Raw genomic sequence first — 26763 nt, 5'->3', positions numbered from 1 at the left:
TTCCTGCCTTTCTCATTCCTGTATGTACCTTTCCCTCAGCACCACTTATGTGTTTCCTATCTAAATTAAACATTCCTGGGCTTTTCAGCCCCTTTCCAGTGGAGGCTGAGAACATGCCCATAATTTTTCTGCCCTCCTAAGAACAATGAAGTGTTCAGAAGTGTTTAATCTCTAACCTGAAACTTGCTGCACTCTACTCCTCAGCAAGCTCAGGGTCCCACCAAGGATCTCTGACTTCATCAAATCACTGATTTGGGGTCCCCCAAAAATTATTAATCTTATTTTCTGATGTTTTCTCTCATCATGTGACTCCTTATATCTTACTAAGTAAATAAAACACCCAGATCTTTTCTTTTTTCCCTCAACCACCCATCTGTGTGCGTAGTCCTCCCAAGAACATGTAGAACACAAGCTAGGGGGCTTTGGCTGAGCAGGAAGGTTGGAGCTGATGATTTTGACAGGAATAGAACAACTGGGAACTGTAATTCTGGTCTTTAAGACATTCTCTTTTATTAATATTACTGTAAAAAAAGAAAAAAAGAAAACAACAACCAACAAAACAGACAAGCAAAAAAATCCAGCAGGCAAAAACAACAAAACTAAAAAAGCAGAAAATCTAAGTTTATACTGAGAGATACAAACCATGGAAAAGAGTAGCAATGCTTTTAAAACAGAACAGGATCTACCTCTGTAAAATAAATTCTTCTTTAAAAACAAGTCCTTAAGTTCTTTGCTGAAAAAAAGGGAGGGTCAGAACTGACATCCCACAGTGATCTATCCCAAGTGGCCAACATCCAGCCTGAGCCGCTCTTGGCTGGAAGCTCTTCCCACCCCTCTGCATGGTGGTTGTTTCCTCCTGCCACCTGCTAGGTGTTCCCTCCTCCTCTTGTTGACCTTCCCCAGGATCTCCTGGACCTGTGCTGGGGATTTGCCTCCGTGTGGTGGTGTAGAGCTGGTGGCTATGGAGAGCTGGTAGAGAGCTCAGGGTTATGGAAACTGAGGTTTATGGAGCAGTGATGGACGTGGGGAGGAGGAGGATGCAGTTTGTGCTCACTGGGAGCACAGCCTGCCCCCTCTAATGCCAGCAGCCACCAGAGATGCCAGCTCAGCTGGTGCTAACTTGACTTTCCAAAGGTTTAACTCTGCAGGAATATTCAGCTGTAGATTCTGATCCCTCCAAGAAATCGAACACTCAGGGAATACCAGCATTTCACCAAAACAATTTTGCCTGAACTGAATTCCTTCAGAGAACTTGCAATCCTGAGGAGTGGTGCTCCAGCCCACTGCAGATGCCATTAAAATGGTTATTTTGGAGGGTCTGGACCCCTTTTTTCTCTCTAACTTATCCCTTTCTCCTATTCATAGGCATTGTGTAGAGCTTTTTTAGGATGTGCTCTGGAGCCAGATGGGAGGACCTGCTAAGAGCTCACAGCTCTCTCTCTTCCCACAAAAGTTCTGTCTCCCTCTTCCACCTTCAAATAAAGTGCCACTCTGATGGATTGGCTGGAGGAGGCAACGTTCCACCATGGAGTTATCTTCCCATCATTGGAGGGAGAATTACCACGGGGAAGTCCTGATGTGGGTGTGGAGTTACACATCTAATGCTCCCTGGGAGTCCTGCTCCAAAGGTAACCGTAATTAATTCTAAATGAGAAATTCTCCTGGCTCCATTAAAGATGACATCTGCGGGAATGCTGGTGGCACACAGAGGCTGGGAGTTATTAGTGCAGGAATAACAATGGATTATGCACATTCCCTGCAGAGATCCAAAGAAATAAATACACTTTGCTATCACAGGCTCCAGCAAATGTCTAAGTAACAGAGATCAGATTAAATATTAGAGTAGATCAGTGCTGGAGTACAACCAGCAAAGCAAAGGTGGGACTGGGTAGAGAAGTCACCAGGGAGGAAAATGCCCTGACCACAGGCTCTGTTTACTTTGGGCACAGCCAAGGGGACACAACCGAATTTACTTCAAATACACGGCAATTATCAAAGGGGATTTTTCACTATGTCAGCAATTAAGAAAGGGCACAAGGCACTGCTCCTAGATATCAGTTTATACAGAAAATAGGAGCAAAATGTTCTACTCTGAGACCACTGCAACTCTTTGGTCACAGACCTCCTGTGCTGTTAATACTAATGGGCAGTTGAGTAAAACCAATGTTCACAAAAAAGATGCAACCTCAGAGTAGAGAAAACCTGCCAGAAAACAAAATCCTATTCACAGACTGCTTAGTTTGCTGCACTTCTTGCTTGTGAAGTTAAAAAATATCTGATAGCACAACTCAAGGCCAGAAGGTCTGCTAAACGTAGTCGTACTTCGAGGGGTATGAGCGTCTCCCATCCTCACTTCGAGGAGCTTCTTCATATCCCACGCCCTTCCTGGTCTTGGGGTCAGCTTCATACCCCAAGCCAGACTTGTAGGGCCCTGTCCTGTAGGAGATGTTCCGGCCTGAGGCGTTGTAGGACACGGCTTTGTAGCTGGAAGAGACACCAGAGGAAGGAACATCAGCCTCTGGAAGGGCTGTGACTGCCCAACGTTTCACCCTGTGCTCACGGCAGGTTTTAGGGAACTTGGTGCTGTGCCACTCAGAGAGCTCAGCCCACCATCATGGGAACCTGCAAGTCCCTTTCAGGTTCTTTCATAAACATACACTTTCTTTCCCTTGGAAAAAAATCCTTTGTGGAGTGATGGACCCACCTGCAATAACCAGCTATGTTGGAGTACAAATTCCTGGTGATGTTACACCATCCCTGGAAGGGTTCCAGGCCAGGCTGGACACAGCTTGGAGCTACCTGATCTATGGAAGGTGGCCCTGCACATGGCAGGGATGGAATGGGATGGGCTTTAGGGCCCTCCCAACCCAAACCACTCTGGAATTCTACAATTCCATGTAAATCACAGCTCAGCTGGTTCAATCTACCTCTGCTCATGATCTGCTGTGCAATCTGCAATTCATAGGCCTGAACCTACCAGCACAGAGCAAATGTCACATTTTGATGTTGGTTCTCATGTTCTCTCTGTTTGTGTGTGAGTCACAGGGAGAGGGAGGGCAAATGCTCCCTTTGGACCCACAGAGGGCAACTCACTAACCATGGACTTCAGGCAGTGGTGGCCTTGGCAGCGCTGAATTAATGGCTGGCCTCTCATCCTAAAGGCCTTTTCCAACCTAAAGGGCTCTGTGTCTCCATCATCATGAGGGCTATCATGACAGAGGTGTTACACATCCACGCATCCTGGGACATCTCGACACCCACCCAGGTTTCCTGCAGTACCTTCCCATGTCCACCCAGCTCAGCTTACCGGGATTCCTCTGGGATGAGCCCTTTACAAGCAAGGCACATCATGATGCCTCCCACGAGGGCAAGGCCCCCTGCCACCCATCCAACAAAGAGGGCTGAGCCAAAGGTGTACCTGCAAAACAGGCATGGCTGATTAGGGCTGCCAAGAACATTGCCATCCTCCCTCAGACCCTACAGTTGTACCCACAAGTCCCCAGAAGTCCCCAGAAGTCCAGTCTGAACCCAAATGGCCTCCCTTTCTCATTCTTGAGCAGCAAGGACAGAAATATCCCACCCATTTGCTTGTCTCCAGCCCAGACAAGAGGGTCTATCTCCTAAGAATATCTTCCAAGTGCTGCAGCCATCCCAACATACCCCCATCCCAACATACCCCCAGAGTTTGCCAATCCTTCAGCAGCAGCCCTGAGGGAGATTTCCACCATGAAGCACATAGAGGCAGCTGAGCACCCACCTGTTCTGAACATTCTGCATTCCCTGGAACATGTTGGTGGTGGACATCCAGAAGTTTGTGACCAGCATGTTGGCAAACACGGACACTCCAGTGATGGCACACAGGCCTGAGAAGGGACAGAAGGACAAGCTGAGAGCCACACAGTGAAAGAAGTAACGTGGGCCTCAGAAAAGCATCTCACACCTCTGGAAAGGTGGGTGAGACACTGCTTAGTGGCCTTCAGGACAAAGGAGGACCCACAATCATTTCATCCAGGTTTTCCTCGCATTTACAATCCAACATCCAATGTCACACAACTCATTCCCAAGTCAGACTAGCAGCAATCTTTCTCCTGATGTGTTTTGTCACACAAATGAGTTTAACAAACAGATCATTGTACAGAATGCCCAGTAGTTCATTTTAAATATTTGTTTTACAGTGAAAAACATGGACCAAAAATTCCCTGACAGAATTTTTTAAATGGGAAAACACACACTTTGTCATGTGAAAGAGGAGATGTCTTTGTTTCACAGCCTGTTTATCACCAGATGTGAAAGATCATCCCCAGGAGATTGGAACTTCTTCCATTTACCCAAAGAGGTGATGTCTGGGATGGCCATCTCTGACAATCCTGGCAGCAATGCCAACATTTGGTTTTCCTCAGCAGAGGAATTCACTTGAACATAGAATAACAGACTGGTCTGGGTTGGAATGGACCTTAAGGACCAAGGATAGATAGGAGCTGGGTTGTCCAGAAGAGCTGAAGCCCAGAACTTTTGGCAAAAATTCTCACATGAGAGTTTTGCTTTTTTTCTTCCTTCCACAGTGTCCAAGACCAGGTTGGATGGAGCTTGGAGCCCTGGTCCAGTGGAAAGTGTCCCTGCCCATGGCAGGGGGGAAACTGGATGATTTTTAAGGTACTTTCATCCCAACCCATTCCATGATTCTAAAATGATAGATGTCAAATACAAAATTAAAGCTATGTGGCAGAAAGTGGTTTCCTCTTTAGAGCTTATATTTCTGAAGTTGTGTTGAATGTCTCATATCCAAAGAAAAGTTAAGCACTGGGATTTGATGCATTTTAAATAGGGATATTCTCCTTTTCTTTGTTTAGGACATAGATTTCATTTGTGTCTTATCTCAAACATAATGTAGGAAAACCTGTAAGTGATGTATTAAGCTATTGCAGTTTTGAGGAAGCTGGGCATTCCTGCAGCCTTGTAGGCAGGTATTTTACACCTTCAAACCAGGCTACAACAACCCTGGGAATCTTCCTAAAATTCTTATGAATAAAGCCTGAAACTAGAAAAAGTATTCTGTACAAATAAAGGCTATAATAATATATGGCAACAACATATATAAAACAAGAGATATACTTCATTTTCCATCTGTGGGATGTTTTGTCACCCTTCCATATATTGTCCATACAAACTTCTGGTTTCCAGAGATTTTTTGTTCCCTAATCAGGGGCAAAAACCATTTGACCACAGGAAATCAGGCTGGAAGACAATGCCAATAACTTCAGAAATGCACCAAAACGTGCCCAGTCCTCAATTCCAGGGAAATGCAAAGCCTTCCACATGGAAGACGCAACAGTTCTCACTTACCAGCAATGATGAACATGATGCCAGAGGTCAGGGTCATGTTGGCTTTGGCAGTGTCCTCCATGCTCCCAATCCGGATGCATTTCAGAGCAAAAATGCACACAAGGAGGCCGAGGATTCCCAGGACTATCCCCACGATCATGAGGGCCCTCACAGCCTGGAACATTGCTGCAAAACAAAAGGCAAGAGCCTTGCTGTGTGGCTGAAATGGGATTTGTCAGAGTCTGGGGGATTTTCAAAGATTGCCTCTGTCTGAAAATAAAAAAATTAAAAAGGAAAACCTAAGAAAATGGGCACTGTATTCTGTATTATCTGGGGCACCTCTGGAAGTGTGGTTGTTTGGCCAACTTCCCAAATAGTTTGATGGTTTAGGCAGCTTTTTTTTCTAGAAATGTTCATTAGTGCCAGTCGTGAAATTCATGGAGAAGAGTTGGTGAGGAGCTGAGATACGCATGGATTGTTCCAGAACCACAGTGTTTGAGAAAGGGCTCTTTTCTCCCCAGTGGAAGCAGACAGCTCCACCCAGCTGTCAAAGATATTTCCAACTACTGCATGAATCAAAATGCAGGTCTGTATGTTCCCACTTTCCAGTAAAGCACATGGAAAAGAGGAAAATCACCTCAACAAACACTACACAGTGAGCAGGAAAGAGCATCAAAGCTCTGGCAAGCACCTGCCTCACCATAGCGTTCCCAGGGTTACTTGAAACATCAGTCCTGGATAAATCTGTCCATGTTCATGAATGAAACATCCAAATACCCCCATCCTGAATCTGTTCAGCAGCATGCCATGGGCTGGGAATGCTGGTGGGTCATGTCCATGGGAGCTGAGGCCTGAAGGAGCCAAAAACCTTTCAGACTCCTGTTGGTTGGAGTAGAAAAGTAGAAGGCAAATTAAAGGGAAATTTGTACCTTTAAAACTGGAGAAGTGGTGGGGGAAAGAGTACATGAATAGCAAGGTGATTCTCTAATGAGGTGGCACATATTCCTTTATTTTTCCAGACACTTCCCCACCCTGCTTGTGCACAAGTCCCTGGCAGAGACCGGAAGGCGGCAGAGCCCTGGAGGAGGTGCTGGGAGGAATTTCAAGGGTGGTTGGATTTGGCTGGGACACTTTGCAGCCTCTCCTTGCCACGCCCGGCCATAGCCCTAGGTCTGGCTTTGGTGCTCCCCAAGCATGATTGCCCCTCTTCAGGGAAGAGAAAGTGGGCTCATGATGGAGTGAAACAGGTGGAAAACACATTCCACAGCCCTAGAGGCTTCTCTGCGCTGTCTGCCACACCTTTGCTGGGTGACCACGGTGCCCAAGGCTGCAGGAGAGCACAGAGCCCTTGCACAGGTTGGGAAAAGGGTCTACAAACCCTTCTCAGGAGGGTGCTGGGTGCCTGGGTGGCTCTCCTGGCCTGTGGGATGTCAGGAGGCAGAGCAGAACTGCGCTGGCACCGCAGTGCCCACGGAAGCAGGCGGGCTGCCATTCCACAGGCTGGGAATACACCACTTTCTCCCACTGCCTCAGCTCTTATGACTCAATTTGCCCTTATCAGTTGATAACAAGTGCTAATGAGTCGGGGGTTTTCAATCTCCCATTCATCAGCCCCCAGGTAGCAGCTCATTAGCTATGATCCATCAGGGAATGGCGGATATGCCTTATCAGCCCTTGGAAGTTGTTCTGCAGCACCTGATGGGAAGCAGAAAGAGGAGGAAATTTCAATCTTCGTTTGTCTTTACAACCACCAAAGTTTCTTTGCAAATGCCTTTGTTTCAGGGCAGGCAGGAGAGGCTGATAATCCAAGACTATGGGTCATGATGGAAGCTCCTTGTCCCCAAGACTTCATTCCTGGGTGTTTCCTGCAGGTTCACCAGTGTCATCACTGGGTTGTTTTCTACCCGTCAAGCAGTCATCCCAAATAAAGATCCTACAGAAAGGTTTGTTCTCAGGAGAGGTCTTCCCAGTGCCTTGAGTGCCCATGGAAGGACAAAGCAGGTGGGGCCAAGCTAAGCAGCCAAGGACGCTCCACTTTTGCTGGAGCACTGCCATGAATCTCCATTGAAAGAAACTGTTGGAAAGGGGGCGGAGAGAAGCACAGCAGGACATGGCAGAAAAATTGCCAGATAACCATCACCAGCCATTCCTGCCTCCATGAGACTGAGTTATGCACCATCTCCACCAAGAGGTGGAAAGCAGAAGGAAGTTCTCCCATGCCTGCTGTGGCATGAAGACGTCTCCACTTGGCTCACAGGACTTGAAGTGGGAGCTGTTTGGAAAGGCAGCGCTGCAGTTTCAAGGGAGTTTTGGCATCCATTGAAAGTCCTCTGAAAAGAGCTGCTTTTCCAAAGGTGAATGACCTCTGCTTGGAGGAAGGAGTGGAAGTGCTTAGATAAACAAAGTGAGAGACTGTGGAAAAGTGGTATCGGGAGCAGTGGGAAGCAAACAGCCCTGGAATTACAAACCTGGCTTAAACACACACCTCTTGCGTGAGGGAGGATAACTCAGCTTCCGTACAAGGGCCAGTGTTCCATAACAAGGGAATAGCAAAAGCACCAAGAGAAATAGCTTCTCCACCAAAATAAATGCCAGTGATGTGAAACCACAGCCTGCACCCCTGTTTTCCAGAGGTAAGGGAAACTGGATAGTTGTCTTCCTCCCCCATGTGAGTGGTAAGAGATGAGCGAGGTAAAACAACTTCAAGTCATTCAAATGGCCATCACCTGCATTTCTGTAACTAATACATAATAGAAAGGTTGAATCTGACTTTATAACCAGCAATGATTGATGGGATATAGAAATTTTAGGGAAATTAAGTAAATTCTAGCTGGTGTTTAAGTTAAGAAAATTCCAGCAGGGACATTTTTTCTAATTGTTTGAAGGAATTAATCAAATTAAATGGATTCATAAAGAAAACTCTGACAGGATATCTCTAACAGCAGAAATTGTGAGTGCTTTGCAGGTTTCTTTATTGTCATATTGCTTTAAAATAACTGAAAAAGTAAAATCTTGATTGGGATAAATTTACATCAAAGTGATGGTTCCCATTTCCTTATGGCTCACTTAAAACACAATCACCTGCCCACAGCATTATGAAGAGATATAGTGGTCAACAGTTTGTAGAGATAAATGGATAGATCTAATTTTTAATCTTTAAAATAAATATTCCCATGGGAGAGGTGACTTAGTATCAGAGAAATTCCAAATAGGGAAAGAATTTACCTGGCAATCCTAAAGCTGGGTACACAAAGACACATTTATTCAACGGCACCACTTGGAGAGTCACAGTTTCTCAGCAAAACTTGAGGACATCCCTGAGGATACAGGGCTGGAACCCACATATTCCTGGATCAACAGTTGCAAAAGGCCTGTGCATAGCCGTGCTTGCTTGGATCTTTTTGTGAGCATGCACCAGGAGTGAGAAATGCTCCCAGGGCCAAATTTAGTGCTGGGCTGGGAGCACTGGAATACCCTCCCATGTACTGCGGTAGGAAAAACAGCTCTTTTGGGAACATGAGCAAGTAAACGGGACAGCAGTATACCTCTGCACTCTGTTTCTGTAGGCACTAACACTGCCCAGGTGATAGGGAATGACTGAACATAACTTTCCCCTTCATGCCCTTCCTACTCTCTCTTCTCACAGGCCGATATCTCCAATTCCACTCCTGTCTTTGGAAAATCAGTACATTCCAATTATTTCCACTACCCTGTAACACTACGCAATTTCATACAGCCCTTTTCCCTGTGTTTCCATTCCAAGAGACAGCACCTGGGGGGTTAAACATCCTTGCTTCCCTTACCTCAGTGGAGCTGTGCTGGTTAATGCCAGCAATGGTGCTGAACCCGTGATGCTCTCCCAGAGATCCCACACACATGCTCCAGGTTGTAAACCCTGCCAATAACCCCCACCACAAAAATTATTTTGGCAACAAATATGCTCCTATTTTTATGCTCATAACGTAACACTGGAAATGTTATTCCTCACAAAGCGCTTTAAGATACCTGCTCCTTCTTTTAGATTAAAACTGTGCAGAGTTCCAGGAGGACACCTGGAGTGTTTTTGCCCCTACCTGGCAGCCCAAGGATAGTGAAGTACGGCCGGCACTCGGTGAAGCCGGAGCTCTGCCGCACGCAGCTCCTCCACAGCCCCTGGTACTGGAATACAGCCGTGACCGGGTTGTCATACAGGTCCTGCATGCTCCACGTGTCCATGGCTGTGGCCATGATGCTCCCCCCAACGCCCAGCAGTGACACGAGGAATCCCATCACCTGGCAGATGGTGGTGGACATGGTGTGTCCCCGGAGAGCACAGGTGACACGGCCCCGAGGGAGCCGCAGTCCTACTGGGGAAGCTGAGTCCTCCTGCCTGAGCCACCAGCACTGCAGCTACTCTTATCAGATGCTTTCCATTGAGGGCTGTTTGCTCAAAGTGTTTTTGCAAGATAGTCCAGTTTCACTCTCGCTGCTGAGGAGGTTTGTGCTGGCAGGGCTGGAGATAGGAGCTTTTGTCCTTTAGGAGTACTTGTCCTTCCACCTTTAAGCAGCCACGCTCTGCCCAGTGTTGGGCATCCCACTTAGGGCTTGGCCAGCCCCCTGAAACCCTTTGCTGCCCACTGGGCCTCTCCTGCCTGCTTGGCACAGGGCAAGGACCATGTCTCCAGGGGAATTCAGCACCTGAGCCACCCCTCTGCTGATGCCACCACACCATCTGCTCCCATGGAGGCATCTGCACAAAAGGCACAATGGGAAACAGGGCTCTGTCAGAGGATGTGGGGACACCAGCCCAGGGATGTGGCTGCTCCTTGCAGTGTCCTCAGGCATCACTGAGCTTCCATTAGATGCTGACCATGGCACAACCCAGGTCACCAAGCCAAGAGCCCCAAACTGATCCAGCAAAGCTCCTCCTACCCTGTTGTCCACCCACATCCCCACTGCCATCACGAGGGCACCCTGAAACCCACATGGGAGGGAGGAGAGTGCAGGGAAAGACCACTGAGAAATGGCCTTTCTGAGAGGATGTTTGTCCATATTGACCAGACGGATGGTCCTGGGAAAGGGATGGGGGGATGTAAAAAGTGGGAAATTCATTATCACAGTGCTGGGTTTGTGGGAGCAATATAAATCCACTGTGCCACTCTGCCAATGAAGTCAGCAAGGCACAAGGACTTTCCAGGCTTTACACTCATCCATTCTCATCCAGTGTCCTCCTCCAACTGATTTGCTTCAGCTCTGACCTAGAAACAAATTTCTACTTTACACTCCCCTTACCACAAGCACCATCCGCACCAGCACCTGGATGTGAAGCCATGTGAAAGCCACCAGGAAGAGAGGAAAGGCTGATTTGTGTCCATGGAGGAGCTACAATGGGGTTATTATACCCTGAATATTGCTCCAGCCTTCTGGAGAACAACCCTCCAGGACATCCCTCAGCTTGTGGGGTTCTGCTGGGGCATTCCATGTCCCGTGGCAATCACAGCCCTCTTGGGTCAGGCACAAGATGTCGTTGCTTCCATCAGTTCTGTTCAAATGTCAACATTTTCACTCACTTTAGTGAGTTTATATCACAGGAAGGGTCAGTTCTGACCTATCCAAAGTTGCCAGCAAAAGTAATAAAGTAAACGAAAACCATAGAAGGGAACCCTCAAGAACCAGAGGTGGTAAAGAACTGCTCATCCTCTGTGAAGGACAGGGAATGCTGACCAAAATTCCTCTTTTTGGATAATTATTTGTGATAGATCAGGGCTGGAGAAGACTTAGAAGCTGAGACAACAACTAGGGATAAGAAAGACCCGGAAGACAGGACAAAAAGTGCTAAAATGTCAGTTCTCCATCTTACTGCTTGTGCAGAACTGTGCACGGCCAGAACTGTGCCCCAGTCTAGAAAATCTGGTTTCATCCAAGCCCTGATGTTCCTCAGCAGCTCTCCAGGATGACTCCTGTCCTTCCCATGCCCCAGGACTTGCCTTTCTGTTTCTGGCCACCCAGTGGTGAGAGCCCACATCCCTTTTTCTGGGGTAAACCTCATCACAACATGTCAGAGGGAGCAATATTCCTTTGAGACAGAACCCCTATTCCCAAGTGTATGCAACAGTGCACAGAGAAATGAACCCATAAACTGGTCATAGCTAAAAATAACCCCTCGGGAGGAAAAGGGAAGGTAAGGGAGAGATTTAAAGGGGTGAACATATTTTTTCCAGCTTTTTTCCCCCCCAAACAGCTCTGCCACCTTTTAAATTATTATTTTTCTGCACAATTGGACATCTGGGTGGCTGCAGGAATACCAGTGATGGTGGCCCTTCCATCCCTATATCCACATTTGCTTTAGTGGGCAGGGACACACCACTCCTTCCTCCAACCTGGCTGCTTGCTCCAACCACGTGCAGCAGGAGCTGCTCTTGAGACCAGCAGGGACCTTTCCTTCTCTTTCTCCAGTATTTCACATCCCACACTCTGTTGATCCCCCCAGGACACCTATTGGAAAGAGGGCCATCCCTGGATGTGGCCATGTCCAGTTCGTCACCTCAATAACCTTTCCCTGGGAATGGAATTTTCTCCTGTGGATGGAGAGACTGTTTCTCATAATGGCCCTTACTAAGAGACATCAAAACCCCAGAGCAATGGTGGCACAGTCAAAAAGCATCATCAAAATCTCCAGGTGTGCAGGAAAGTCTGGGAGAGCCAGTCTGGCTTTGATTTGCAGGGCCAGAGGGAATCATGCCTCTAAAGATGCGAAACCGACACAGGGTTGGACACTCCCCACTGAAGCTTTCCCCAAAAATGGAGCTGAGGAAGGAATTTTGCTGCTGATGGTCATGCTGCAGTCCTCAGTTAGGAGTTAAACACCCAGCCATGCTCAGCACTCCACATGTTGTCATCTTTGAAGAATTACTGTGGTTTGGGGGGCTCCTGTTTGCTCACCCCTTAAAGTACTGGCTGAAGTGTCCTCCAGCCATCCCACTGCCATTTCTTCTGCTCTGACAAGAAAAGAGTTATACTTGGAAAGAGTGGGCATTCAAAGCTCCCACACCTTCCTCAGCAGGTGGTTGAAGCAGAGTTCTGGAGACAAAATCTAAACTTGTTTCCTTCCTAAACCTTCCCCAGCACATTTCCTTTGCCTTTTTCAAATATTTGGATTTAAAGCTTACTTTTAATGGTTGTTTCTGAGCTACCCATGATAGGGAAAATACATTAATCCTGTTTTCCCATGTAACAAATGATCCCCTGGGAGTTTAATCTGAACTGTTGGCTCAGAGCAGGACCCAAGAAGGGGTGGGATGAGAGGAAAGCTGTGAAAGTTTGAGCATCTTCACCACAACCTGATGCTCATCTCCAGTCACCCCATGGAAATGACCACAGCCAGGATTGGCTGAAGGATGGGAATCTCTCTCCAAGCAATCTGTGGATTGTCTCCAGTGGCTGAATGCTTGGTTTCCCAGTCCATGTGGAAATGCTGAGCTGTGTTCAAGGAAGGTGAATGGTGAGGCTGCAGCTCAGCAAGGAGCAGAGAACAGGGCTCCCACTGAGCTTTGGGACAACTCCAGTGGTTTACCCAAATGAGGAAAAGAAGGGGGCTTTGTGGCCTCTCCCCTGTGCCCCTTTATTCCAGCTCATAGTTGCTTTATCTCTCCAGGCGTTGACTCTGCGTTATCTCAAAACTAGTCCCTGTGCCCAGGCAGCTCCTGAATGTTATCGCTGCCTCTCCCACAGAAATCACCTCCAGCTCATGTTTGCTCTCCAGTTTGCAAACACAGCTCACACCCTGCTGGTGGCTCACGCCAGCCCAGCCTGCTCAGGCCCAGACTAAGCAAACCCACCCTTCTCCTCACACCCCTCTGTTGGCGGGAGCGCCTCAGGGTCCATGAGTGTGTGGTGCACAACAAGCAGGGCTGAATGGCCTGTCTGGAATTCAGTGAGGAAATGGGTCATGGAAGAACCCCATGCCAGCTCAGATTCACACCACTGGAGATGGTCCAGAGGGTGCTCTGAGCTCTCTCAGCAGAGCTAGGGTGCATGAGGCTGAACTTGCCTACACATCTATGAGTTGTAGCCTGGACCGAAATCTCCACAGCCTTGCTCCTTCCTCTTCTGGCCCTCATCCCAGATCTCTTGGGATTTTTTTTTCCTTGTCTCTCATCCTTTCATGGGGTAAAGGCACGAAACAAGAAATGTGACACATGCACCCAGGTCCCTGCCACCTCCTCCCACCCTGAGTGTCACTGGGGTTCCTGAGATCTCTCTTAAGGTCCCTCATTGTCCTGTTTCCCATCTCCACACCTCCCTCAGCTACACATGTGAGTGCAAACCCATAAGAGCCTCACACATGTCCTGGCAGGATATATCAAGACTCCAGCCTGCCTGGGCCGCCTAAATCCTTCTGCACCCAAAATTTGACCTCAAAAGACTTTAAGGAGGTTATAGAAGTTGCCTGCAGATGTTTCAAAATTCAGAGCTGACTTGGTTGGGTGAAAGGGTTTCAAGCAGTGAACAGACTTTGAAAAAGACTTTGCCATGGCCATCACTGGTGGAGGATCATGACATGGCAATTGGCAGTTCCTGTCCATACAAACTTTGGGCATGAAACAGTTCCAGGAAGCAGAGAAGCTGTGGTCTTGGCCAGTGGCTGCCCTGTCTCCAAAATCAGGTTATTTGCTATGGTTCTGCCACAAAATGGCTGTGTGTTGTACAAAATGAAATAAAACTTTTTCAGAGCATCAATATAGACAGGAAAAATCCAGAAAAGCCAATGTTGATGCTTCCCACACATGAATTCTCCTTGGGAAACATCTATGCACTGCAGCTACCCTGCACCAGCCAAACTGAAATTTATGGAGAATTTGGGCAGTCATGATTGCATTCCCATGGGCTCTTTTCCCTCTGAGCACTCTGAGAACTTGGGCATTTTTATCAGTTGGAGAAGTTGAACAAGTTGCTCTCAGACTGCCAAAGTTTGCCATTGCAAAAGCAAGAAATTTTTCTCCCATTTTGAGCCAACAACCTTTGGTCCACAGCAGAGAGATATCTCAGCCCTTCTGAAGGGGTAAAAAGAGCTTTGGACCTGAGGGAGAAATGTCCTTGGAAAAATTGCTGGAGAAGGCTCCCTGAACAAGTGTGGAAAAAAGACACCAAGATAGAAACTTGGGAAATCACTGCCCATGCTATCGTGGTTTAACAAAGTTGGGAGAAACTGCAAAATTCTGCTTTGACCAGAAATCACCTTATGATCTCCGCGCAAGGGGAAACCTCGCCCAGCTCAGCTTTTGCTATTTATCCCTTATTTGTGTTCCCAGTTTCCAACTATCTCCTCCAGACCATCTCAAGCCAAAGCAAGGAGCAAAAAATAACAGGAGAAAGCAAAATCAGAACAAATAGGTCCAGTCCTCCAGTGCCACATTTCACCAGAGAGGGACTGTTTATAGCTGAGCAGCCAGAGCCATAAACTGCCTGGGCAATTTCTCATTTCTATTATCTTGATTTTTCCCCAGTCTATTTGAAATTAAAATTCCCAACTAAATTGAAGATAGATGATGGGCAAGACAAGTTTAATCTTTGCTCTGGGAGCGAGGGATTGAGGTGAAAAAAACCTTGGAACCCAAAACTTCCTCGATGTGCTCGGGTCACCTCGCTGCTTTGCCAGAGTCCTAGTATTTTTATTCACTCTGGCACTATTGTTCCCAATATAAATTGCCATTGTCAGGATAATAAATAGGGGTTGATAATGGAAATGCTGACAAACCATTAACTCTGGGGTAGTTTGTGAGGGGGGTTTCATGGAGATCAAGGTGCCGCACACTTAAAATAAACATGGGGATGGTGCACTTGAATAATATCTGAACAAATTAATAATAAGATTTTTAGCATCATTTCTCCCCCACTCTTATTGGGGTACACCTTTGCTGGTGGTGGGTGGGAAGAAATGCCCACAGGAGCAGCTGGATTCGGAAGACAGAGCCAATCCATAAAGCACAGCAGTGGGACGTGAGGCTTTGCTCCAGCGTCTCCAGAGACTGAAAGTGTCAGACAATCCATAACAGGACGAAAAATGGGAACAGGGAGGGGGGTGACTTCAGAAGAGCAAGCCCAGTTCATTAAAAAGAAAAGGAAAAATTCCACCTTGTTTTGTAGGGCAGTGCTGATAGCACTGGTCATGAAAAGGATCATTTGGGACAAAGCACATAAATATTCATATTCCCTCACACTGAGCCCACACCATCTCCCCAACACAACTGAAGGTGAGGGCAGCAACTTTGGGGGGCTCAGGCATCCACAATCTTTATTTTTTATGGTTGTCCTTTATTCCTTAGGCTCTTTTATGTCCCTTTTTGTAGGGGATTACAGTAAACCTGACAAACACAAGTGGGAAATCTGCTCTAAGATGAGGGCTTCATCAGAAACCCCAATATTTAGGATAGGCTGCTCTTTTTTGTCTGTGGCTGGGAGGGATCCACAGAGCTGACGGGATGGAGCTGAGGAATCATGGAAGCACAGAATCCCAGGATGGTTTGGGTTGGAAGGGATTTCAGGAACCATCTTGTTCCACCCTCTGCTGTGGGCAGGGCCATGGACATACCTGTCTCCGTCAGCCCCTCTAAACGCAGAAAAATCCTGCTAATGCAGGAAATCCTTACCTTCAACATTCCCATTTTAGGAGATTATTGCCCACCCGACAGACACCACTCTGGAGGTTTTGGAATTGCAAAAAAAATCATCCCTAGTTTTCTGCTTTTTGCTGTAGGGGTGAGGTCAGCAGAGAAGGTGTTTTGAAAGAACAAACCCACCTCCCCACCCCACCCCCAAATCTCAAGTATTCTGATTTCTTCAAAAGTTAGAGTAGTTGCCAAAGCTGAACATGTGAAAAGTTCAATTGTTTCTTTCACAGACTTATAGTTTTTGTGATTTTAAGCTTCTTGAGCAGAAGAACTGTGGAAGAACTGCAAGAACTGGAAGAACTGCAGCGTCTTGTGGGAGCATCTGTGTGGGGAGGGCTTGATTTTTACACCTCAATTTACTCTTCATATGGTAATTTTAATGTCTTTCTAAAATCATTCAGCACGGAAAAGACCTCTAAGACCAAGTCCAACCATTAACCCAGTGAGTTTTACCAACTTGTCTTGCCCTTTGCTCCCTGAATTTTCCTTTGTGAAGCTGCTCAGCTTTGCTGGCTGGGAGAGCAGTGTATAAATACCAGCCCTGCACAAACACCCTTCTTTGGATCAGACTCATGTCCTTCTAGGAAAATGCATCTCTGTACCTGAGAGTCCAAGCAGGGACATTCCAAGACACAGTTCCAACAAAAGGATGATGCTCAGGGACATTCCTGGCACCTGCCTGGGAAAGCTGCAGCACAGCCAATGCTAGGCACCAGCTGGAAATGAGGATCCAGAGAAGAGCAACACAGAAACATAGCTCAGGGGATGAAACACCTCCCCAGCTGGTGTCTGAGACCACAGCCACCCTCGGTTATACTGGTTTGATTTGTGCCTTCTCTTGAGAGAAGCAATTTTTGTGCAAAATGCTCCTTTCTGTGTATTTTGGAAATGCCATTTTGCACAAGTTCTGCAGTGATTTCCTGATATAATTGGCTTCTTCCCTCCATTCTGGCTGTATCAAAGGAGAGAGGCCAGATGGGTATAAGAGTCTAAGTGCCTTTTTTCTCACTGTATTAAGGCAAGAAGAAACCCCAGATAATCCTGTTGTAACCTAATTGTTTGCACCCTGAGATACTCTGGGCACAACCAGGACAGGAATGATTCCCGTGGCAGAAAAAAACTGGAACCAAAGGAGAATTAGAGAGAAATCCAGCCTGGTGGTGTTAGCCCAAATAGAAATACAGTGAGCTGAACTGTGACATATCCTCTTAGGAAAGGATCTTCTCCAGTGACAAGACTATTAGTGGCTTCTGGTGGGAAGCCACACAGCCAGGGCAGGAATCTGAGCCAGAGCCACCCGTGGCACAGGGGACAGATATCCCCATGGAGCAGCCTGAACAATACTTCAGGATGCATAGTTGGCTGTAATGAGTTTTGCTAAACCTCAGCTTGGCCATGTAGGAGGGAGTTTGCCTTGAGGTATCTCCAAACACCTGTTTTCCAAGCAGGGTGAGCACCCAAGGTCCTTTTTGGCTGAAATTTGGGTTGCCCACTGAAAATCACCTGCTGCTAAGAGAAATTTGGGTGGTCCACTGAAAATGGCCCACTGCTGAGAGAAATTTGGGTTGCCCACTGAAAATCATCCACTGCTGACACAGAGATTGTGTCCCACACCCTCCCACCCCTTCCCTGGCACCGTCAGGCCCTACCTGGCAACCCCAGGATGGTGAAGTAGCCGCGGCACTCGGTGAAGCCGGAGCTCTCCCGCACACAGGTCCGCCACAGGCCCTGGTAGTTGAATACAGCCGTCACTGGGTTGTTGTACAGGTCCTGTGTGCTCCACTGGTCCATGCAGGTGGAGGCAATGATGCCCCCGATGCCCAGGGCAGACACCACGAAGCCCATGGACTGGCAGATTGTCACCGACATGGTGCCAGCCGTGCACAAGCTCCCACAAACCAGGTCTGGGGCAGGCAGCCAGGGCACCAGGGACTTTTAGCTGGAGGTACTGCCAACGTCACGCCAGCAGCCAAGAGAGCTCCAGGTGCACCACGCCAACCTCCCCTTGCCTTTATCTGTTTCGGTGAGATAATCTCCCTGCTCGGTACCAAGAGCCATTTGTTCCACCTCACTCTCTGTTTACCTTCTCCCTCCAGGCAGAGGTGCAGCCGGCACAGCCAGGCAGGACCAGCGGGTTCCTCAGGAGAGCTTCCACAGAAATGCTGGGGCACTGCAGGAGAACAAGCACAAAAATCAGATGAAACATAAAAAATTATGGAAAGCCTAAATCCTTTTCTGGCAAGGATGATGCTTTTGAGCCAAGTGGAGAGGTTCAGATTGGATATTAGGAAAAATTCCTTCATGGAATGGGTTGTCCAGCATTGGATCAGGCTGCCCAGGGAAGCACGGAGTCCTCATCCCTGGTAGGATTTCACAGATGTGAGTGAGAATGTGGTGCTTGGGGACTTGACTGACCTGGGAGTGCTGAGGGAACAGTTGGATTTGATGATCTAAGAGCACTTTTCCAACCTAAATGATTCTATGATTTATTAGCATGACTCTATCTGGCTCAACCAAAACTTTTAAGCCAAGGTTAATGTATAAAAAAGGGAATCTTGTAGCAACGGGTGTTTGGGCAAACCTCAGAAATGCTGGGCTGGGAGCCCAGGTGAAAGGCAGCACTTGCTGACAAGTGAAAGGTGTGAACCTGCAGTTTGTCGTGGGAGGACCAAGGGGAAAACATAGACAAAACTCATATCCTCATTTATTATTGTTTTATACCCCTCATCCAAATAGGAATTTGGACTTGTTTCCATGGACAAAGCAAGATGGCAGGGCAGACTTGCTGTAAGATCAGAGCATCCTAAAAGACCTGGCCTTATTGCAGAAAATGCCTTTGTGCAGTAATGCCTTGTTTGCCTGTTCTGCTCCTTCCCTCACCACTTTCTTCCTAGCCCAGTTTTCCACTGGTGCCAACTCGTTCATGGTTGGAGAGGAACAGGGAATGTGCAGAAGAAAAGGAGATGAGGAGCCCTGTTTCAGGCGTGCCAGATACACAGACCCTCAGGAGAAGCGGAGCTCAGTGGGGTGGCATTTAGGTGGTGGAAGTGGAAGGTCAGGAGGAAGCATGAAGGAGTGGACCTCTGTCCTCTGGCTGAATTTACCCTCTCTCAAGGACCTTGGAATCTCCCAGATGCCTTGAGGATTTCCCTGTAAAGCTGCTTCTGTGGAAGATCCAACCTGGTGTGGGAGCAAAATTTCCCAGAGATTATTTTGGTTCTGCACCTTTTTGAGAGAAACCTCCTGCTGCAAGAAGACTGCAGGAAGTTTTGCCATCTGTTCCCATGTCCAAAGCAGAGCAGATCTACTCAGGAAGCTCCGAGGGAAATGTCATTCTCACTTAAGATTCCAGAGCGTCAGTTATCAATTCCAAAAATGTTGTGTCTAATACCAATGTTTGTTACACATCATTCATGAAATTAATGCCCAAAATTAAACACCAGCCAGGGAAAAGACAACTCCAAGCAGTCCTCAGGTTAAAATGGAACACTACCCCATTTTCCCTTTTTTCCTCCAAAAGAACAGGATTGGTGATTCATGTGCTTTCACAACCACTTCTCTCTCCCAGTCGTTTTTTGGGCCCAGTGACACCCAGTCCTGGTGCCACACCTTGCTCGCTCCATGTTGGGGGTGTTAATTACTTTCAGTATCGGTCAACAGAAATTAATCACAGAAAGCTTTCCCAGTATCACATAGCTAAATATAGAGCCTGAGTCTAGAGCACAAACACACTCCCTGTGTTTGCCACCACCGGGATCTCCTGGAGACGGAAAAGACTCATGGCAGCCAACAATTGTGTTCAATACATTAACTCAAAGGAGAAATTCACTTGGAAGGTCTGGAAAAAGCATCTCCACTTGGAACATGTCGATCCCTGGGTGGGGAGTGCAAGATACCTGCAAAGAGACACATTTTATCCAAATGATCATCCATTTATTTCAAAATGTGCCAATGTAGAGCAGCCAGAAGAGTAGGGTCTTGGTGTGTGAGCAGCAGCGTTCCCAACCAAAATTTTTCCTACCTTCAACCTTAAAAATACAATTTTCTCCTCTGGGAGGATCTCAGGGTGAAAATAGCCAAGGACTACACTCCTTCCACTACCTAAACTTGGTGTGACCTGTGTAACTCATCTCAGTTATCTCACACCAGAGGGATACAGCAAGGACAAAGCATTCCCTGGGTGTTTTTCTAAGGAATGACACCAAAAGCTGCTCCAAGTCCCTTTCCAGCTGTGCCCGTTGCCCATTCCCGACGCTGTGAATGCCAAAGTGGGAAATTACACATGTTAAAAGCAGAGTTTGTGCTGTTCTCTGGGATTTAAGTGATCTAGCCTTACTTTAGCCTTGCTGCTGCCCGTGGGAAGGGTGCTGCCTGGAGCCATCAGCCCCTTCCCAGCTGCAGGTTCCACTCTCCCTCTGACGCATCTCCTCACCAGCTTCACAACCCCACTGAACCTCCTGCTCCCAGCACAGCGGAGAAGATTTCTCTTGAATATGGGATTTGTCCCTGCCAAGGAGGACGCCTGGACTGCCTAATTATTTTATTCATAAGCCGGCCGTGCTTTCAAAGGCATCTGGGTGACCTATCTAAAGCTAAGTGAATCCCTCACCCCGGAGGAGCCCCGCTCCTCCTGATCCCTCCGGGGAGCCGGGGTTGGGTGGCCGAGGAGCTGCCGGGGGAGTTCTGCGAAGCCGGACAATGAGGAACACATTGACAAAGTGTTCACATTATTGGCTGATGGGTCTGCATCAGTCACTCATTCACCAGCACAAGGTCTAAATTGCAGAACCAATTAACGGCACTAATAGCCCTTGCCTGAATTAATCTTTGAGACAAAAGAGGAGAGAAGTGGAAGAGCTATTAGCAAATCAAGCTGTACCATCCCTGCTTTATTGCAGGAATCTAAGTGTCTGTATTTGGCTATTATGAACTGACTGCAATTACAGCCCTCATTTAAAATGATTAAGTGGTTATAATTATTTTTCAATTAAAACTTAGATCTTCCATTTATACAACATTGCAGGCTTCAATTAAAGTTCTTTTTTTTTTTTTTCTTTTTTTCTTTTTTTTTTCCTTTAGGAGAAAAGTACCACTGTGCCAAAAGACTCTTGCATCTCTTCTGGCCATTGAGAGACAAGTGACATGGTAATAACACCTTTGTTTTCATTCCTCCTTCCTGAACTCCTGTGTGGCCAAGGAGATAAACTGCGAGGCACAGCACCTCCGAAAGGTCAGGGAAAAGGAGCTTGGAAAAGTCTACAAGCTCAAATACCTCTGAAATCAGGTAAACCCACCTGGAACGGTGCCGTAACCACTCTCGGGGCTAAGCAGGGCTGTAGGAGTTATTCATAAAAGATTTGTGGGGCTGGAGGGTTCTCACTTTGTCTGGGGCTTTTGGAAAGAGCAAAACCACTGGAAAACACAGAAGTAGGAGGAGTGTGGCAGCAGATGAGCTCAGGAGAAGTTTCTGCCAAACCTGGTTTTAAACATCAGAGAAAAGCCAAGATCTTCTTATGAAATTAAATGCAGTGAAAACTTTCTCTAGTTTTCATTTCAAAATGGCACTTTCATTTCTAACTGTGTTTACAAGAACAGGAGGAGAGGAGAGGAGAGGAGAGGAGAGGAGAGGAGAGGAGAGGAGAGGAGAGGAGAGGAGAGGAGAGGAGAGGAGAGGAGAGGAGAGGAGAGGAGAGGAGAGGAGAGGAGAGGAGAGGAGAGGAGAGGAGAGGAGAGGAGAGGAGAGGAGAGGAGAGGAGAGGAGAGGAGAGGAGAGGAGAGGAGAGGAGAGGAGAGGAGAGGAGAGGAGAGGAGAGGAGAGGAGAGGAGAGGAGAGGAGAGGAGAGGAGAGGAGAGGAGAGGAGAGGAGAGGAGAGGAGAGGAGAGGAGAGGAGAGGAGAGGAGAGGAGAGGAGAGGAGAGGAGATGGAGATGGAGATGGAGAGGAGATGGAGATGGAAATTCAGAAAAAATGTGGTGGTCTAGCCAAAATGTATTTTCCTGTGATTTTCTTTTTTTAGCAACATGGCCCCCAAAAATTATTTATTGTTTTCAATCATTACCTACATGAAGTTGAAGAGCTCTAATAGTGTTACTTGGCCATAGTTTCTGTCACCAAGTTTGACTTGATAGTGTCAGTTATGAGGTGAGAAAGGCAGCTGCCATAAAAGAGCCAGACCACACCAAGAAGTCGCTCCTTCCAACATGATGCGACCTCCAACACAGAATGGCACAGCCAGCTTTGTCCCAGAAATGCTGGGCACACCAGGAAATTTAGAGAGAGAGGATGTTTTACAATTCTGCAGGGAGGACTGGGTGGAGGGGGTGACTCACAGAGGCAAGGTCAGACAGGAGCGTGCAGGCAGCAGTGTCACCCTGCTTGTCCCAGCACATTACAGCAACACCCACAGCTTCCTGCTCTCAGGGTCTTCCAGGAGCTACGAGCAGCACTTTCCCTGCACAAGCTCATGGGCTCCACCATGACAGCTCTTTGGATAAGTCCAGGCATGAGCAGCTTCTCAGGAAGGCTGAATTTCACACAATCTCCCAACTGCTTTTCCCCTGCTTACCCCCAGGAGGAAGGAGCTGAGGGAAATGTATGGGCAGGAGGAACCTTTGTCCACCACAAAGAGCTCAGCAGAGTCATGAATCACTGGTTGCTTCCCTGGTTTGCCTTAAGGAGCAGCCACACCAGAGGTATTGCTGGAAGATTTAGGGAAAGCTCTTTTTCCATCCAGCCTCAGCTCAATTCTGCAGCTTTTTGTGTTTCTACCAGAGACTTAAGACTGCCCTTTACTGAAGGGTGCCCAGCTCAGATGCATTCAACAGGAGGTTCCAGGGACTGCAATATCCAGGACTGGCACCTGGACACAGGTACTGACCAAGTCAGGAGGGCTTTGGCCAATGTGTCTTCTCTGGATCATGGAATCACAGAATAGTTTGGGTTAGAAGAAGCCCATCCAGTTCCACCTCCTGCGATGTCCATGGGCACCTTCCACCATCCCAAGCCCCTCCAACCTGGCCTGGACACTTCCAGGGATGAGACAGCCACAGCTTCGCTGCACAGCCTGTTCCAAGGTCTGTTGGTGTTAGGGAACAGGAGATTTGGGAATAAATTAAGTCGCAGGAGGGAGACAACCCAGAGAGAGACATCAATGAGCAAAGCCTAAAGCCTGGCTAGAAAGAACAAGGACCAGGCTGCAGATGCAGGACCTTGTGTCACTGACACCACTACAAGGTAAACACCTGTGCAATTAACTGCGATTAAACACATTCCTGAGTAATGGGTCTCCTGGAACTGTGCTTTCCAAGGAAGAATGTAAGCACTGCCCAAACTCTTGTGTCTATTTAGCTTTACCTTCATGGCTACAATGGGAGTGGTGTGATCTAAACAGTGCCACTATCCTCAATGGAGCACAGGGGGATAGTCCCAGGCATGAGCTCCTACAGCCACACAGGGCCTTTCCAGAAACTCCTGGTCCAGAAATGGATGCTGTTGCTGCCACACAGCCTCCTTTCCTTTCTTTCCTGGGTTTGGATGGATAGATGTTTTCCACCTAAAAGAATTCATTGATCACTTTATGTCATTTCCTCTCCTGCATTTGTATACAAATACTACTTTTGTTATCCTTCTGAGTGACACAGGAGTTATCCCTTCATCTCTGGAAGTCACAAATCATATTCACTAGTCTTGTATTTGTTACACAATTTCAACCCCATCCAGTCTACAATGGTTTTATTATTATTATTATTATTATTATTATTATTATTATTATTATTATTATCGCTTGCTACCAAACCCTGCTGATAAACCACTGAGGGTGAATATTTAACCACTTAGAAGCCACAAAAAGCAGAGGCTGAGATTAAAAGTCAAGTGAAACTAAAGAATCTTGTTGTGAGACACTCAGACTTCACTGACTTCAGTGAAGGAGGACTTGCCTGGAAAAGTCCTATTTTACACACAAAAGGACTTCAGAGATGGTGTCACGCTGCTCCTCAAACATCACAAGGCATTCTGATGTACTGGATCCTTCATTAATTTTCACACTGGGAACATGCCATGGAAGAGTTTTCATGTTTGTGAGAGGTAGACAGGAAGAACTAAATAAAATAAATAAACACATGTTATATTAATTAAAGTATATAAATTTGATGAGCAGTGGTCACATGACAAATCAAATCAACAAACCAACAGTTTTGGGAGACAGAGCACTGATGTTTTTCAGCTTCTATGTATTGAAGAAATCACAAATGGTTTTCCAATTCCAGGTTTTGGAAGTTGATGTTGGAAAGCTCTGGAAGCACAGAGGCTGCAGGGAGTCCGAGGCTGGAGAGTTCTGGTTGCCACATCCAAGGCAGGAACAGAGCTAAGACTGAGCTGAGGTCAGCTTATCACAGGGATGAGATTGTCATTCAGTGGTTTCCAGTGGTTTCCAGGATATAGAATGGTATTTCCAACTGCTCACAGGAGACACAGTTCTGTGTTGTGCTCATCCACATGTCCTGGTGCTCTGGTTCTCCAGGATTTCCCAAAAACACAGGGTTTTTCAACATCTTGGCTACCATCAAAAAACCTTCACCTGACGCCCACCAGCCTTCTCTGAGCTCAAATCCACTTGAGCCATGCCAGGACCAAATCCTAATCTTCAGCCTTCTTGGAAAACCTTCCCAATTCCCAAATCTCCCTTTGCAGCATAGATTCCCACCAAAGCAAGAAGTCTGAAGAGATTCCCTGGGAGGTGATTCCCAGAGGAAAACCAGAGTAAACACAGTGACATCCCAGTTTCTCTCACCTGTCTGCAAGATCCCAGCATGGGTCAGAGCTCCTGTTCGGCCAAGAGCTCCCCAGAGGAGCAGGAATGACCCCTGCAGCTCCATCCCACCCCTGGAATGCTGCAGCCATGAGGTGACCTACTGGAATGCATCAAATGCCAATCCCATCATTCTTACACACAGAAATCCATGTTAAACCTGCTTCGGCAGCAGCAGATCATTGCAGGGGAGGGAGAAGTGTGATTTTTACCATCCAAAGCCCAAACAGATGGCAAATTCCTCTGTCAGGCTTTGTGGCCAGAATCAAAAGGCTCAGGCACATCTGTCACAAACAGCATTCCCAGCTTTTCCTCTCCAAACCTTTGTTTCCTTCTCATTGCTGTCACACCAACAGATTCCCCCTGGAAATTCAGGAATTGTGCTTGCACATAATACAGCCCTCAGCCTTCCCAGGACCTAAAGCCTGGCATTGAAGTGAACAATTGTGTGTCTCCAGTTGGTTTGGAAAGACAAAATTTACCCTGGCAAGGCTCTCCTGCACTGGGGGGCAGAAAGAGCGTGAGCACTCTTCTAAATCATCCTCTTATTATTATTTTCTTGTGTTCCCCTCTTACCCCCAAGCCAATCTGTGTGGCCCAGACTGAAGACCTTTCAAGGTGCCTTTCAGTCAGTTTTTCAGGGCTGTGCATAGAGGGAAAAACAAACGAGGAGGGGTTTCCATGACTCTGATTTTAGGATGAATAAAAGAGGGAAGATGCAGCATGTGAGGAATGAGGGTGGATGTCCCTGCAAGGCTCCAGAAAAGTCCACTGGGGGCGAGGGGCCAGCAATCAACTCTTCTACCATCCCATGACTGAGTCAGGATTTATTTTCCCTCTCTAGGTCAGCTTTCCCCACAGGCCATGGTCATGATTGTGCTTCAAGGGAAGGAAAGTCCTCACCCAGAAAGAAAAGAAGTCCCCAGCCCATTAGGGATAGTGCCTGCAGATCCTTGGCATTGTACATTTGCATTTTAAAATCATCAGTAATGATTTTTTTTCCCTAAAAGCATCCACTGATGTTCCATGTAGGTAGAAAAGAAATTCACAAAGGAAGTGAAATTTCACTGTAGAGAAATCAATTTTCCCCTTGTTTTTTTGTCATGTCTGTATCCTTTGCTGCTGACTGTTGCTCCTTCAAGAAAAGCAAGTATCCTTCTTATATATATAAATATATATAAAATAAAATGTTCAATTTTCTGTTTAAAAAAGTCCTCAACTCAGATTTTTGAGGTAAACTTTTCTGGAAGGTCAACCAAAGTGGGGCTGGCATTTAATTCCAGAGAAGAGATGTGTCTGTGCAATCCCTTCAATGCGAGGCTGCCTGAACCCCCATTTCAGAGCCTTAGGGTGTTTAATGCACACCCCATGTTGATTTTCCAGGGAGGAAAAAAGAAAAAATATATATATATAAGGCAGTAATGTCAGATTATTTTATTTGTATTCCACAGACTTTCCTCCTCAGGTGAGAATTTCAAGATTTGTGCAGCTTGTTCTCCTCCCAGGTATCTTCTCCCATCTCCTTCCCTTCACTGGGCAAACCAGGGTAAAACTCCAGAGTGCCCCCTGGGTTTTCCCAGGGTATTATTTTCTCCCTATTTTCCTCCTTTCCTCTTTTTCTGCTACATTATTCTTTCAAGTGGTGGAACTATTAAAAACCTTCACATCCAAAGTAATAACAAAATTTCTCTTGCAGGGATCACTGATAAAAAAAAAGTCCTGTAAATATTGTCACTGGCCATATCCAGAATGTTTCCAGGGTTCTGTGTTTGCAAAGCAACCCACAAATATTTGGAGAAATAATTTCCCTCTAAGGCCAGGCTGAAGGAGGAGATCCTGCAGATCCTTAGGAGGGGATGTGCCCAGAGCCTCTCACTGTGTCACTGTGTCACTGTGTCACTGTGGGAGCAGCCTGACCCTGCAGGGGATGTCTGCCAGGTGTTGGCTTTAAATCGATCCCATTAAAGGACATCTCTGGGCTGT

At 47.0% G+C, this 26763-nt stretch overlaps 1 protein-coding gene across 2 annotated transcripts; it reads right to left on the bottom strand.

Annotated features, from left to right (window-relative positions):
* Positions 1 to 961: 961 nt before the first annotated feature.
* On the bottom strand, positions 962 to 17848 carry CLDN18 (claudin 18). Of its 2 annotated transcripts, none has more exons than XM_066326163.1 (5): positions 17621 to 17848; positions 5344 to 5508; positions 3758 to 3863; positions 3308 to 3418; positions 962 to 2484 (listed from the first exon to the last, which is right to left on the bottom strand). In XM_066326163.1, exons 1-5 carry the CDS (start codon positions 17838 to 17840, stop codon positions 2307 to 2309), a joined length of 780 nt encoding a protein of 259 aa, XP_066182260.1. In that variant the 5' UTR covers positions 17841 to 17848; the 3' UTR covers positions 962 to 2306. The 2 variants fall into 2 exon arrangements, with proteins under 2 accessions (XP_066182260.1, XP_066182259.1); XM_066326162.1 differs by lacking the exon at positions 17621 to 17848 and adding an exon at positions 9396 to 9818.
* Between the last annotated feature and the right edge of the window lie 8915 nt (positions 17849 to 26763).

Source organism: Sylvia atricapilla, chromosome 10 (assembly GCF_009819655.1).
Source record: "Sylvia atricapilla isolate bSylAtr1 chromosome 10, bSylAtr1.pri, whole genome shotgun sequence".
In the NCBI taxonomy this organism is placed as follows: domain Eukaryota; kingdom Metazoa; phylum Chordata; class Aves; order Passeriformes; family Sylviidae; genus Sylvia; species Sylvia atricapilla.
The sequence above is the reverse complement of the archived record's forward strand: the minus strand, read 5'-3'. Positions and strand labels throughout refer to the sequence as shown.